The 16,854-nt window shown below is 38.0% G+C and overlaps 1 protein-coding gene across 15 annotated transcripts in view; it reads left to right on the forward strand.

Moving 5' to 3' along the window:
* LOC116426634 (uncharacterized) overlaps positions 1-16,854 on the forward strand; it is a 651,129-nt gene that overhangs the window by 614,772 nt on the left and 19,503 nt on the right. For 11 of the 15 annotated variants that reach the window (XM_031975851.2, XM_076369922.1, XM_076369921.1 and 8 more), the window contains 7 exons: positions 8,018-8,289; positions 8,906-9,196; positions 10,698-12,225; positions 12,475-12,578; positions 12,750-13,130; positions 13,867-13,950; positions 15,344-15,510. In XM_031975851.2, the coding sequence (XP_031831711.2) occupies positions 8,018-8,289; positions 8,906-9,196; positions 10,698-12,225; positions 12,475-12,578; positions 12,750-13,130; positions 13,867-13,950; positions 15,344-15,510 (2,827 nt within the window). The remainder of the gene's footprint in view (positions 1-8,017; positions 8,290-8,905; positions 9,197-10,697; positions 12,226-12,474; positions 12,579-12,749; positions 13,131-13,866; positions 13,951-15,343; positions 15,511-16,854) is intronic. The other 4 variants (XM_076369924.1, XM_076369923.1, XM_076369931.1 and 1 more) reach the window with 4 other exon arrangements.

The following is a 16,854-nucleotide window of genomic DNA, read 5'->3' on the forward strand; positions in this document are numbered from 1 at the left end:
GATGATTTATGTATCCCGCGACGTATCTCAATTCGGTCGTGTCTCCCCGGCCGTCCCTTCGGCGTTCACCGTCCTTCGCCGTTCCCTTCGTCGTCTATCTATCCCTCGGAGCGTGTACATTTGCCAGAATGTAGCTCGCGTGATATTCCGCCAGCGAGGAATCGCTCCTCCGCGCTGTATGGACTGCCGAAGAATCGTGATTTACGAAGCGAGCACGCCAGAATATTTCTCGCATTGTCCACGTTGGAACGATAAATCAAGTCGCCCGGCACGCCAAACTCCCGGCCCGGGTGTCGGGGTGGGGTCAGGAGCTGCAAGGTTTGCGGGAGGGCTGCTGGATGCCGCGCTTTTGTAACAAAGTGTGCGTCGTTAGCGATTTATGCGCTATTTCGCTACCGACCACTGCCAAGAGCAACGGGGGAAGAGACTATCGTTCCTTCTCGCGCGAATTCTTTATGGAATTTCCGTTCCCCAAGCCCTATATCGAAATTAATCTGGCGGAATTAACGCCAGAGACTAGGGCGGGCGGTTCCCTTCGCAGGAATTGAGAATTGTTTGCCTTTTTTTGTCGGTGCTTGATCGCGTGAGTTCCGAGTAAATGAGGAGTAAATTGTGTTTTGTTTTTATTGAGGTCTTTTTATCTTATAGTGAGGTATGGGAATGATAGATCATCCAAATGTGTCGTTTCGGAGAAAATAATTGAGGTTATTGAATAAGGGTTTGTGTGGGGAAATTGTGAACAGGGAAATTGAGATTATGATTGATTGATGTATTGGGAAATTGAGTAGGAAAGGTAAAGTTTGTATCTATGGGGCTTTATTTTTAAGAAAATTTTGTGTATTGTCAATGGGGGTGAATTTCCTGGTTACAATAAGAAAAAATCGTAGGTTATGTAGAAACCCGTCAGTTGATTTTTATATGAAATGTTTCAGAATGTTCGTAGATAGTCAATTGTTTATACAGATTTTCTAGTTTTTCTTGTTGAGGTGTACAACAGTTTTACATTACGTGATTTAAATTGTATTAACTTATATGGAGGAGATTTTAAGAATGTAGATAGAATTGCAGAAGTAAAATATCGTCATACGTGCTTTTGACAGTAGATTCCTGTAAGCTTTTACTCTTGAAAGTAGAAGCGGCTGCCGTTGCAGAGTTGCTTTTAGGTCTGTCAACCAGAAAATTCTACTCTCGGGCACAACTGCAGGAAATATAATGCTCAAGTGAACATTTACCCTTAACCTTCTAAAATCATGTCGAAAACTCATGAAACGTATATTTCATAGAAAAAAATATTATTATTATTTAGGATGTTCTACATACAGCTTTATAGAATGTACTACGGTTTTTAAAACAATTTGATCAATCAAATTGGCAGAGAACGTTGTTTTACCAACTGGCAATTTGGAATGAATCAATATTTGAAAATATCCAACTAAGTTTATTTTTTCATATAACATTCTCTTTTTACACGCTATATCTCGAAATAGATATCTCTGGGAAATAGAACCCTGGTACAAAATATAAAGAATAATTCATTTCAAACTTCTATAAAGTAGAATAAATAATTTATTTCAAAATTCTATAAAATATAAAACGTAAAAAATAAAGTGTTGACTCGAATGTTCACTCGGTTGTCCGATTTTTAAACGCGAAGAGAAAGCTGCGCTTCGATTTTGGTGGAAATAGTTTTCAAAACTGTATCGCGAGTCGTCGCTCCAAATTTGCACATCAACGACGAATCGTCGGGCTTTTAACTCGCATTTCTCTTGAGAATTTGACCGAAACATTTCATCGCTGGCGGGTAACTGGACCGAGAGTCCTCCTCTAATTGCATCGATGTGTCGACAACGTGGCCGGGGGTGTGGGGAGGGTGGATGTGACGCGGTGACACACCACCCAATGAGTCCTTAGCTACGAATCGTTCCTGATGCACAATCCCACGGAATAATGTATCGATCGAACTCTCATTCCCTGGCCATTTCTACGTCGACTGGCCGATTTTCACGAGACAATGACTGACATCTTTTTTTTTGTTGAAACAATTTACGTAATCCATCAATTCATTAGTTCGTATTAAAATTGATTAACTGTTAAGTACTTTTTCAATGCATTTAAAACGAAATTGATTACGCGTTTAATAAAATAAAATAGAAAATTAAATAATGCTACTTTTATTTCATATATTTCATAAGTTCAGTTGAGCAATTTAAATTATTTAAATTATTTTAATGTACATTTTATCTTATTTTTATTTATATAAAATGCATACTAATTGTATATAATAAATTCGTGCTTCGTTCTCATTGTTCTTAAATGGCTTTTGAAAAAATTGGTTTTGAATAGTTGTTTTGTAATTTGAGAAAAGAAAGATATTTATTTTAATTGTTACTAATATGGCATTAATAATTTTCTTCATTAAATGCACTACAGATATTTTTATAATTATTTCATCAGACTCCATCACTAATAATTTTGATGATAGAATTTAATATAGATTTTATCTCTTTTGCGAATTAATTCAGGAAAAGTGGTATTTCGAGGTGATAGTGATAGAACTACTGATAAAGAAGGATCGGCGATTTGCACAAAATTTACCAAGCGCTCATGTAAAATACGAGCCATTGCTGACGATGCATAACGCGATGCCGGCTGCATCGGTGCAACTCAACGAAAAGTACGATAAAATGACGGTACTAGCTATGGTGTAAAGCACTCATGAACGTCTCCGGCTCGAAGGACCAAATGTTAAGCACTCATAAATGTTGATCCGGCTCGAAGGACCAAATGTTAACGCACTTTGACTGTCACCAGCACTTGGAATATATGCTGAATTTTTCTCGAAGGACCACCCAATGTTGGGATCAAGAGTTCTAATGACTGATTGACTGAATGATGTACCTCCCTGAATGGAGGTTTTCTGAAGTGGTTCTAATTTGTTCCTGAATGAACATGGTTGCTAAATGAACGTGTTCCTGATTGAATATGTTCCTGCTTCTAATTCTCAACTGATTTTGATTCTGGTTTGTTTCTAAACTGTGTTCTAACTGTACTGATGCTGTTTCTGTTCTGATTCTAAACTCTGACCGATTCTCAACTCTCTGAAGGGTTTTTATAATCCTCCTGGGCCCACTCCCTCCCTCTCGATGTACGAAGGTGGGCCTTAGGAGCGGTTTTTCTATCCCTTCCTAAGTATGATAACCACTCCTGTATCATCCCCTTCCAGTACGTCCGTAGCGCGGTATTTCCCTGGAGCGGGGATGACGGAGTTGGTCACTACGCTGGACGAATGTTTGGCAACGTTGGGGAAATTCCATTAGGTCAAGATCCTTGAGGACACTTTTTTCTGAAATTCTAACGGACCCTCTGGAACACGACTTTACAATACCTGGACTAAAGTGAAAAAATAAGACAATGGTTGATCTCTAAGCTGAACCCTTATGTGCTGCATGTTGGTCGCAGGCTGGCCTGCTAAAGTACCGAAGGGAAAGCTAACGGTTATGAACGTCTCTATGAATATTTTTCCGTATCGTAAAATTGTTCCCTTGTTGTCCTAACATATGGAGAACCCATAAAATATCGCGGCTATCTGCTGATCGACGCGAAAACTTTGGCAAATGGATAAAGATCATAAAAATAATTTAAAACGTCTCGTGAAACGTGCTCTATATTCTCGATGGTGTAATACCGAGTATCCAATCTCTGTGTACAAATTACCCAAATCATTTTGAATTGTTTCACAGACGTGCAACAATTGAGAGGCTTGATTCAATTGCAAAATTATTTTTTCAATATCATTACAGTATAATTTTTGATTTTTAGACTTTTTAATTCCAAATACAATACTCATTTTTTTGAAAAAATTGAAAAAAATTAAAATTCTAAGAATTAAAAACAATTGTGTCTTTCTTCGTTGAAATTATTTTTAAACGAATAAAGGCAATGGTAATATTTTCTGTACATTCAATTATGCAATCGAATTTATATATAAATAAATATTTATCATTACTTTTAAATATAACATTCTTCATACTTTTTTGTTATTTTCATTACAATCAAATAATTAATATTTGAACTGTAAATTCGTTGAATTCACTTAATATTCATTCAACATACGAACTATAAACGCAAAATCAAAATTACTCTTAGTTTTTCCGTATTTCGGCCAGACGAAACCACCAATAAATCGTTCATCCCTTTGATGCGGGAGACAACTCTCCATCGTAGAAAAAGCCGCAACGATTTCACCCGAAAAGTGAAAACAACAACCAAGAGACAAACCTATGTCCACTTGGCTGAGAACAATCTGCTTTACCACGACCAATGATTGGCAATTTGCAAAAATCTTCGGCGGTTTTGTCCGCACGGATTTACGTTATAAACTGCCACGCGAACACGTCAGCGTCAAACGGATTTGCGGTTAGCATAAACTTATTCGTAAAAATGGTCCGTGAAAAATGCAACCAATGCATTTCAGCACGTTTCTAACGCAAATTGATTCCTTAATACCTCAGTTTTATTACTCTATAAATTTCAACTATCGCGCACTAATATTCGAGGCAATTCGACATATTTTAATGCGACAAATGCGACAAGTCATACGTAATTACTTTCTTTATATTTCTATGCATTAGTATATTAATATGTTCTATTAATTTCATTTATGTTTTAATACACATTTGTATTATGTAAAAATTAATCAAATTTATTTAACTAAAATCTCCGCCGAGAAGAAAAATATTAAGTTGTAATGTAAATACATTCAGAAGTAGTCAACATATTCTGTGTATTTCTGACTTCATGAACCAGTAACGGTGCTGAATTAAAAAAAAACCAGAAGTGACTTTTAATTTAATGCAATTATGCACATTTGCAATATGTCACAATTAAATTCATAAAATTACCTACTACCCACCTATCACTTAATATTTCACATTCTAAAATACTCCAAACAAGATGTCTAGACGTCGAATACAAAATATTCCCTACGAATAACACCCATTACATTACACACAAGAAACCTATCATTCTGTTTTATTTATACTTAACTCTTGTACTCATTTACTTTTCTATACAACCCATTACATCCAGCTCGATTAACCATCTCAAATATTTACCCGGGAACAGAAATCACAAGCGTATTACAAATCGCCGAATCCCCATCCAGATTGAATCCCGAATTCCGCGAGCGGTGACTTGCAGCCGAGAACGGAACGAAAGGGAGAAAAGCACCGGGAAAAAAGGAAACAAGCTCGGGAGCGTGGATTTACACGCGAGAAATTACATCGCGATCGATCGTTTCTTTGGCCACGGTTCTCTCAATTTCCATCGACGGTATAAAAGCGGCTCCCGAACGATTTCAATTTACTCCGTGAACAGCAATAGTCGAGCGATCTCGGGGACGACGGATATTAATTTCTTTCGGTTGATTTATTAGCGGACCACGGCCAGAACCGACCGGACGATGGATAAAAAAACCCTTGGAACGCTAAGCGACGATCGGTATAATACCAGTGGTGGGACGGAGGCTGTGCGAGGCAGGAAGTTTGTTGATGGAGAGGAGGGAGGCGGGCAGATATTCATGAAATCGTCGTAGGAAAGTTTCGACCCGCGATACAGCCAGCGCGCAGATCCCATTTCCTTCTTGCGGCGCCCTGTGCGTCGTATCCCGTGGATATGTGCGCATTTATATCTGTCGGGGCACCGGTGTCGTCGTAAACGACGCTTCACGCCCCGAAATGTATTTTTCACCGGCCAATGCTGTGTCTTCATCGATGCACTAAACGTCAATCTTGAACACGAACGGAAATATTGATGGCGCACGGGGCCCTTATTCCGCTAAAATCCGCGGCGATATATTCACCTTGTGGGCTGGGGTCTTGTTGCATTGGATGAGAGAAATGTAGTCATTATATGTATAATATATAATACGTATTATTAATATTGTGTTGATATATTTATATTATGATGCATAGTTTATATATATATATATATATATATATATATATATATATGTATATATACACATACGCGCGCGCGCGCGTGTGTGTGTGTATTAATAAAATATTGTAACCACGAAGACTATTATTAAAAAAAGTGTTGGTGGCGAATGGGCTAATAAAGATGTTCGATAGCGTGAGTAGCTAGACAATATTGTAACGTAAGAACTACAACATTAAATAATTAATAATTGCTTCTTTTTATGAATTGATACGAATTAATAATTAGTAGGTGGAGTTGGGAAATTGAAATGTGAAATACTCTTCCTTGCGAATTGTTAGTGAAATCAAATGAAAGTCTCTAAATTCAGTTGAAGTTAAATTTAATTCTCGTTTGTATAGCTTCAAATTAAATTATAAAGACGTCTGTGTAGAAACTATTATATTATCTGAGAAGTGACATTTCGTAGTCAGAAGTGCCTATGACGTTCATCTGTTCAAGTATCTGCCTAAGCCTGGACGCACTATGCTTTGAGTAATTCTACTGAATATTTTCTCCCGCAAACGTTTTCTACTTTTAACAGCTCTGCTTTCTCAAATATTTAATCACATAAAACACTATCATCAATGAAGGTTCATTATTTCTTACAAATATTCAAACTCCTATAACAGTAACAATTTTCATTACACAGATAATCTTCATCCATGTCCCTTGTTTTAAAACTTGCAGAAAAAGAATACAATTTAAATACAATCCTCTTTGTCAACTGAATAGTCGACTTCTAAACTGTAATCTGATTACAAATATCCATTTTAACCAAATATATTTCATTCAACAAATAAATTTCTATTTTTCAAATCAATAACGATGAAACACAAAATCTAAGAACATTCGTAATAAATATACGAAAGTCAATCTAAATTGAATATTTCCAGAGAGTTATTACCCTGATAGTTTCACACGAATTTCAACCGACAAGGTTTCTTTCTTCACGTTTCCGCTGGAAATCATCGCGCACGTTTGCCCAGATAAAACTTTTCCAAATAATTGCAACCATCTTCCTGCTATCAGCGACGTGATTAAAACTATTTGCCGGGCAAGATTATTCCTATTCCAGACAGCGCGATCGTGAAAGGGCGGATTAAGGAACGCAGAAACGAATGAGGAGGACGATCTCTCCCACTAAGAAGCTTGTAGTCATCATAATTTATTCCCCATAAACTGGTGCGGACCAGCAGAGCGCGTTCATTTAACCGGCAATACGATTAATTCATATTAACGTCATAATAGAGGCCAATACGTACGAAGCTAGTAAAAGAAGGACGAATCGTATTACCGCATTCACCAATCCACCCCTCTCCTCTCCTCCCTTTCTTTTCATCCGGCTTTCATTTCCCCTCTTATTCCTTCTGTGCAATTAGTCGTTCAAACCGAGTGTAATGCTGCAATCTGAGAGTTTTACTCGGGAGATTTCCTCGCTATAGTGGACTTTTTCTGTGGATACGTCCTCGTTATGCTGCACTTCCACTTAGCGCTTCGATATTACTGATTGTAAATAACGGCTGCAAATCAATTTTAGGGTAGTATGATAGGCTATAGTCATTTGATGGTGAATGATGTTATTATAAAATTGGAGCTTTCGTATTTTATTTGGTTTGTGGGAATAGTGTACCGATGAATCAATGTTGGGCAAAATTTTACTCGGTTGATAGATGAAATATTTTGTTTAATATGAATATTCTTAATAGATGTGGATAAAGTATTAGTAAATTACTTTTTTTAAATAACTTTAAAGGAATTATATCGATAATTTATTTCTCTTATGATGGATGTTATATAGAAATTGTTTTATTTTAATAACTGTCACCATTTTAATAACCCTTTTTTCCTTAATATCTTAAAGTTCTCTGTAAAAATGGAAAATTATGTTAAAGGATAATTACGAATACTATTACTCAAGTTTTTTATACGATCGAAAAATATATTATATGGAGTGGAAAATAGTAGATTACTCATTAAAACATACAATACCAAAACATCCAATATAATCATATTTAAAATGAATTCTATATAATTCCAGCAGCAGACACGAGCACGAATCAGCAGCCACGTACGACTACGACTGTTTTCACTACGCAAGCAGACAACGCGTCGCAGGTCGCCGGTAAAACGAGCTTCGCGGTACCAGCACCGCCGCCATTGGCCTCTGCGGAGAAGGTACGCAGACTTTCCGATGGCGAACATTTCCGGCAGCCAAACGTCACCGTTGGCGGACATGCGACCGTGCAGAAACAATTACAGGAAGCGCAAACGCAGGCACAGGCGCAGGCGCTGGCCGACATGATTTTGAAGGTACATGTTTTTCTATCACTTACATAATTTGTTTTTCAATAATTTTTTAATCGCAGATTTCTTATATTACTTTCTTATGAAATACTTTTCAACTGTATCATTGAGTGAATATATATATTCTTAAAATTTCACGGATGAACAAAATTGAGTAATAAAAAATATATATTCATGATCAGAATCTGTTTAAATGAATGACGATAATGATACTAATTTTTATTGCCTTTAAACATAATCTAACAGTACGGCACATCCAAATATGCATTGAATGTTGTTTGAATAATTAGAAACTATACTGAGATAAAAGTACCTATTAACCAGTTAGCTGCGTTTGATGAGTATACACATCATCTTAAAACTCAAAATGATACTAATTCTTTTAAGGATAAATTTTTTATTTTTTGAGATAAATATGTAATTTTTTTCCGTTTTGCTTTAATTTTTTGTTACAATGTACTGTAGGTGCATTTGTCTTGCGTTTAACAAGTGTACGCTTCATTGTTTGATTTTATTGTTTGCACAATGCGAAATTTTTCAAACTAAATTTCACAGTTAACGGGATAAGGAGAGAATAATTGTTTAAGTTTTATCATAAAATGTTGAATCTTATAAATTGTAGGGTACCACCAAAATGGCTGTGAAGAGAGCAACTTCCGACCCCGGGCAAAGATTACACTTAACGTACCAAACATCCGTACAACCGACGACCAATCAACCGCAACAGCAACAACAGCAGCAACAGAACAACCAGCCCCAAACCCAGCCAGCAGTCACTGATAGTTTCTCCATGACAGGTTACTCCGACGATGGCGGTTACTTCAGCCCTAGTCTTCAAGATGAAGTGTTCCAGCAGGTCACCGCGGTTCCAGATAGTGTCCTGCTTCATGCTACCCAATTGGATTCCCTTCAGGTACGCATTAATTTCTTTTACAGTCGATTCCACCGCGAACGATTAATAAGAACATTAATTCTAAAATGTAACCTTTAGCATTCACACTACCATTACACGTTCAATTTATCGAAATAACGACATAATCGAAAGGAAAGTATATTTTTAAACCAATATATTCTAAAATGTCACTATAGAAATATTTTCCATGAAAATACTTTTCATTGTATATACCTTCAATTCTATTTTCCAGTAAACAATAACTTTTAATTGTGTTCGATAATCAATAAAGTCTTTAATTAAATTTTCAACGCGATGTAAAGACCCATTGTTTCATGCACGATTTTAAACTGGAAATATTTTTATGACAAAGGATCAACAAATTTCCACTTTCAACTGGAAAATGCGACGGAATTACTTTATTTTCTCGATTGTTACGTGAATATAAAAATAATAGAACCCGAAAGGTTAAAAATGAACAAACGAACAGCGAGAATTCAATTAAAAATCGTCGAGAATCACGCGGATAATAAATTTGTCGCGGAATCTCCGACATTCCGAGTGCCTCGTTCGTTTCGTGTCGCAATGTCCGCCCGTGCGAGTGCCTAATTTACAAGTTTATCCGACGCCACGGCGGGTGTGCACGGGGTGAAAAATGCGAAAAGGATAAAGAAACGAGCGACTCGGAAAGAAGGAGGGAAGGCATTTGCATTTCCAGCAGCCATTTTAAGACACTGTGTCCCGAGCTTCCTTTGACAGCCTAATTCCCGGCGTCTCATTATTCGTTCCGCGTCGAGCGTCGAGAATGCTTTAGTTTCAATTACGTTACGATTGGTCCGCACCCGACCTCCTCGACGCAGAATTTAATAAGACGAACTATCTAAGTAGCTGCCGCCGAATGCGCCAACAATGCTTGGCAATGCCACACTTTGTGTTATTCGAAAAGCACCGAATATACCCCGATACCAAGATGCATCTCGTGTTCCTCGACCGCCGAATCTCTCCTGCTCAAGTAGTCTCGTTAATGTCTGACCTACGGATACTACAGATTCCGCCCTAATGACTGCGTCCAGTGATGTGGCCTTCATTCCTCGAACTTTCTCAGGAAAATCCGACTCCGTTTACGGATTCAATTTTTTTCTGGTACCGTTCGATCCTGGGGGAATATAATGTCATGAAATTTAATGCTCGAGAGGTCGTAAGGGGAATTTTTATGCAGATAAAATATTTTGAAAAACAATCAAAAGGGAATCTGTTTATTGATCAGTATAGTTGAAATTTAAGATAAAATAATTAAACAATTAATTCTGTGACTTACATAACAATCTATGCATAAAATATGAAAACTTCCACCATTAATCAATTTTCTATTCGTATCTCCACGAGATTACCCATAAACCGTTTAAACCACCACAAACATTCCCATCATCTTAATTAAACAACACCATCCAATATAAAACACAATCATCCACCAGTAAACCAATCAAAACCTAAGCCACCTAACAAGACCCCAATGATTCAGTTTCAGACGGCAAGTCTGCTCCAAGAACAACCCACGGAGCAGCTGCAAGACATCACGCTAGAAGACCGCTACTCCTCGCAGCACACGGTCAACCCAGATCTGCAGGCCCTAGTGAACTCTCCATTGCCGGACTCACTAGCCGAGTTTAGCACGTACGGCGCCCAGTACACGGAAAGCCCGCACACCTTGCCGACACAGTCCCCGCTACCATCGCCGCTGACCAGACATGACAGTCCGAGTTTCACGTATCCGACGCCGCCGGCTAGCCAGGAAGGGCTTCTAACCGGAAGCCTGCCTCTGTTAAGCCCGCAAGAAGACCCGGAGAGTGTAAGACAGGTCTCGTCGCCTCTGTCTGCAGCGTTCTACACGTCAACAATGTCGTCCGCGGCGGCAGTGGAGGAGGCACTAAGCGAGGTGTTGCCGGGTGAATCGGATGCGGACGCAGATCTGTACGGGTCCGGTTCACCGAACCCTCACTCGCCACTGCCAAGCCCGTTGTCGGCGACACCGGCTCCGTCACCGTTGTCCTCCCTGCCGCCGTCCTCCGTCTCGTCCCCCGGACCGGTTTCCTTCACCGGAACTAGCTTCCCAGTGTCGCCCCATCACGCGCTACAAAGCCAGATGATGCCTAACTCGGAGGACCCGCTGCTCTCGTCCACCCCGAAGGATTTCACCACGGCTAGCCGCAGACGTTTCGAGTTCCAGTCGTACAAGTTCATCACCAGCCAGAACCTCGTCGACTTCGGCCTGGGGAACGGTAGCCTGGCTGGTATCGTCGTAGACAACAACGGCGAGTTCAAGCTAATTCAAACCGCTGGCCTGCAGAAGACGAACGTCTTGGTGCAGACTGGCTCCTTGAGTCCCGCGCTGGCATTCAAGAAAGAAGTGCGTCTGGCGACGCCTAAGGTGGAACCTGTCACCGTGAACATCGGCCTCAACGTGCAGACGAACCATCAATACAACGTTGGCCAATTTAATCAGCAGCAGGTTGTCAACCCTACGAAGTTTCTTATACAGACGAACGCAACGAAGAATAATAACATGAGACAAAAGACGCTCAGCGGAAACCTGCCGGTGCCCGTCGAACAAATCAAAGAGGAGCTACTGGACGATGATGTCTTTCTTAATCCGAGCAGCATACCGGCTGGCAGTCCAGTTAGACACTGTAGGAAGAGGCCACGTATAGAAGGTGGCCTGTACGCCAGCTCGTCTCATTCGTATCCATCGAGATTGAGGAAGGCTTGCGATAGACACTGGGACAGTAGCTACACTCCGCCGCCGATCTTGGATCCCTCTCGGCCTGGGCCTGGCTTGTACGCCCGGCTCCATCAGTTCGAGAGAGATTCCGATTTTAGTTCGGATGACTCTCAAGGAAACGATGGACCGCCGCCGAGGATCAACATTGGAACTAGGTATCAGGCTACGATACCGCCAGTCGGCAGCGATGGGGACAGAGGAAAAGGGGAACCCGAGGCTGATCACTTGCTGTGGGATCCTGGTATAAATAATGTGCTGACAGACAATGAACGTAAGTTTTTCTTTGGGAATGTTTCGACAGTAACTTTGTTCTATCTTTTGAACGAACGTTTCGAATTCATAAGCGATATATATAAATAAAAGTTATGTGCAAGAATTGTTTTAATAAATACTTTTTAATATTTTGTTATACAATTTCTAAGTAAATTTTTGGTGATAATAAATTCGATTAATATCGAAGAAATTATGTGAATATCTATGTATACGGAGTACGTTAAAATAATAAAATTCTATTTTTCAGTCGAGATGTATTTGCAATTCGCGTGCTGCGCAGCGGTACCAGGTGGAGGAAGAAACAAAGAATACGCGCTTCATCTGCTGCATATGTGTAGAGGAAACATTCATGTAAGCGCCTTCACTTTTCACTACCTTTTTTGTTATATAATCTAGTAAACGGAAACAAGATGAAACAAATTCTAATTACAACTTAATCATATTTCCTAATCCGTTGTATATGTTCAACATCATGAATATATGTAACTAAAATCGAAAATGGAAAATATCTTATAATTCCAGGAAGCGATGCTGAAGCTGATGAGACCAACACCAACATTGCCAGCAGGTCATCCGCTTCTGAATTACGAGTGTCAGGAATCCGACCGATGGACATCGCAAGAGATGGACGCGTTCTATCAAGGCCTCCTGAAGTACAACAAAGACTTCTCCGCGATCTCGCGGGACGTCGGTGGCAAATCCGCGAAACAGTGCGTGCAATTCTATTATGTATGGAAGAGACTCTGCCCGGACGAATACAAAAGACTGCGTGTCCGTCATGGAAAACCAAAGATTAAGACAGAAAACAGAGATTGTAAGGATACGAGGGAACTTCGCGATGCCATAGCATCCGTGACTGAGATGGACTTCAGTGAAGACAAATCGATCCTCCATCGTACACTGGTGAGTATTTACTCCAGTAACGTTCTGAACGGATTTCTTATTTAGCACAGCATTAGCTTCCATTGTAAAATTTTATAATCTTTCACTTCCGTGTATTAAAATTTTAGAATGTCTAAAATTTGTATAGTTTTATTAATACTCGCCATAATATTCTACGTAATGAAACATACAAAACAATAGTTACCATATTTACATTTTTATACTTAATACTTTCGCTGTCACAACTGTCCCACGAGGCCCAAGCTTCGAAATGACTTGAAAACGATTATAATTCATAAGACAACTGACGTAGAATACAAATTTTCAATATAATAAATAACTAGATAATAGTGTAACGTAAGAATTGTGGTAGCAAATAATTAATAATTGGTCTTTTTTATCTTGTGATACGTAAAACGCTGATATTTGTCATGGCAGTCAACGTGTAAAATGAAATATTGAAAAGATAATATGAAAATGATATAAATCATTGAGTAATTAAAAAATTAAAAAATAGTAAGTGAAATAATATTTCACAGAATAAAAACACAATAGCACTTATCTTCTACTAATCATTCAGTTACTTAATTATAGGAATCTTGAATATTAAGTAAAAATCTATTTTACTTCAATGTTTGCTTAACCTGTATTATTAAAATAAAATTTCAATTTTCCTTTAATAAAACTATTTTATCGGTCATTACTGAAATAATATTCTGAACTAAATGAAATTAAATTTCATTCACGTTGTGATCAGTTGCAGACCAATGAGAGAGAAAATTCAGCTACTCTAACCACCAGCGACGGAGAGCTGAGATTATTCGCGTACGACTGCCCTGATGTGAGTACCATTGTTTCCAATCCTCTTCGTATTCTATTCTAAACAAGCTTTACATATACAGTGAATCGAATTAATCGAAACTATAACGATACAGCGTTCTTACTACTGAACGGCAAATTAACATTCGTTAGTTGCTTAACGTAACTTAATGTCATCGCTTCCAAATTAGAAATACATCGATATAACATTTCAGTACTATCCGAACGAAAGCATAGACCGGCTAAGTGTTACCTTTCTAGATAATTGCCAAGACTACTCAATTACTTGCCTGTCCTTTCTGGCGAACATATATTTACTACTAATTGATGAACACTGAGTACGAAACCTCTGGCAAAATTATTCATGTAATAAGAATTACTGTATTATTATCCTAATTTGGAACTGTTTGAAATCAAACGTAGAAGAAATTGGATTCGCACTCGGTGTACACTATAGCTCATAAGTCTGGGATTATATGTTTTGATTTAAAACTTTTGTGTCGAACAAATTTTTCAGTGTTACTATTAAAATTATTTATTGATAATTAAATTTATCTCTCGTTAATAATATAAAATTACTGGAGCATTATGTTTAAGAAAATATTTCAATAAGTTCACACTATACAAATTACAACTAATGTACAACGATGAAGTTGTAATGCTCTTTTTTAGAAATTTTTTTAAGAAATATTAGCATCTGCTAAAACTCTTTTCTCTATAATTTAATATAATTCTTTTTGTGTTTAAATATGCTATGGAAAGTGAGAAAAGTACAATAAAGTAATGAAAAATTTAAAGGCCGAGAAGATGTTAATGTCAACTCGATAATCAACTGTTTTAAACCATACTTTCAAGGGTATAAAAGAAGTGTGCCCTCTCATAAATTCTACTTTCAACAACAACTATGAAAAGCAAACTTCTCAAGTCGATACTTAAAGAACTTAAAGAACCAAGACTATTTAGTCCCCTTTCATAGCAGAATTATAAAGTAAAAACGACGAGGTAGAAAGAAAGGTAAAAAGAGAGCAAAAAATCAGTATCCAAGAAAAATAGGACACTAACGAAACCGCATGACGAGCGATACCGAGTGCAATCGTGGCAGGCAATTAAATCGGAATTACCGAAACAGAAATTGAATTCTAATGAACGAAATGATCCCAGGCTCGCGGGCAATTTATCGTGCGTCCATCCGCGCACGGCCACCACTATACATGCGTACATACGTGTAAACGTTTAAGTGTCGCATGGTGATTTGTTGTTAACCTGTCGTTTCTTCACGCTTTTCTATTTCATGATGGACCGAGCGTGTTGTGCGTTGTGCGTTGTGCGTGACCACTGGTGTTTACTTATCTTGTCGTCTCGTTGTTGTTTGTTTGTGTTGTTTATGTTTGCTTTGTGTTTCTTTGTGTTGTCAGAGCTTTAGCGGAAGTGTAACAGTAACGATGGCCGGGAGCACCCAAACCGCCCAAACCGGCAATACCGGCCACGCCACAGTCAACACCAACTCACAAACTCACACTAGTTCTGAGCAACAACTACCCGTGCCCACCCCACTTCACTACCCCTGCAAGATTTGCGGGAAGTAAGTCTCCAATCTCTAATCTAAATTATCCATTCGATTGAAACGATGGTCGGGTCGAACTGACAAACGCGTGCCCGCTCCCGAAACAGCGGCACCAGCGGCAAGTATCGGCATAGTCACGATAGATTACATACATATACATACCACCTCAGCTTCTAGAGAGAAAGAGAGCCTTCCTGTACTACACATTCTTGGGCCACGTAGAGCACCAATGATGCAGAGTCGAACTTGATTTCTATATTCTCGTTGTTAATAAATATCAAGTTATGTTAAACACTGAGCATCATTAGTTTCGTTTGCTGGTTGAGCTTCGAAAATGGCTAGGCCTCTATTTTCAACTCTTTTGTGAAGATACATTAATCCTTTATGCCTTCTCATGTCTTCCTTTATATCTTCTATTTTGACCGAAGTATGTTTACATTGTATAAAGGTTGAATGTAATTTTAGTTAATTTAAAGATTTGTTCTCTCCTGAAACCAAAATTCTTTTTTCTACATTTCAACTGTAGTGTATAGTCCAATTTTTTGACTACAAAAATTCTGCTATTTTGAATTGTATCATTTTGAATGTGAGATACCTATAATAAAAATAATTATTTAAAATTGTCTGCGAATTCCGAGATGAGAGATTTTATTTTATATAATTTGAGCTGAAAATGTGTGAAAGTTCTTAATATGAAGCTACCCACATCTAAAAGTTGCCCTTGATGTTTATTAACAGGTTGTACTACATATATATTACCACAGAATGACTCATAGCGATGCTTAAATCCTATTTGCTGCCAATTTCCTAATAATAATTGCTTTCTAATCGCTGTCAGACACATTTGATCATACTATACTTGTAGGATAATCTGTAGCAGCAAATTGGATGTATTCTAGAGATGATTACACTACAATATACATCATAGATGTTCGTCTCCTTATTTTGCATCATTCAAATTCAGATAATTGTGTCAGTGTGTATTTATCCTAATATTTATTCGACTTGTCAGGAATTAAACTATTTTTGCGTTAAGATCGGTATTATGAGAATTTTATTATTTATACATCAAAATCAGTATAAACCATTCTTGTCATTCAGATTAAATACTACTATCATGTAAGTAAAGAATAGCAAATTACACCTTCATTATTACAATAACACTCCAAAGTAATTTCAAATAATATTGATTTAAAAAAATTTTATTTCTCTCGTAGCTAACCTTATTTCAAACAATTTCTGACATTTTTCCTTATTTCCGTTTCAAATCTAATTTGCTTCCTAATCATCACGTCTACTATAAATACAGCATCTCTCAAACTTATCCTACACGAAGCATATTTTCATTACAATTAAAACGAT

Source organism: Nomia melanderi, chromosome 8 (genome assembly GCF_051020985.1).
Source record: "Nomia melanderi isolate GNS246 chromosome 8, iyNomMela1, whole genome shotgun sequence".
NCBI classification, from domain to species: Eukaryota; Metazoa; Arthropoda; class Insecta; order Hymenoptera; family Halictidae; genus Nomia; species Nomia melanderi.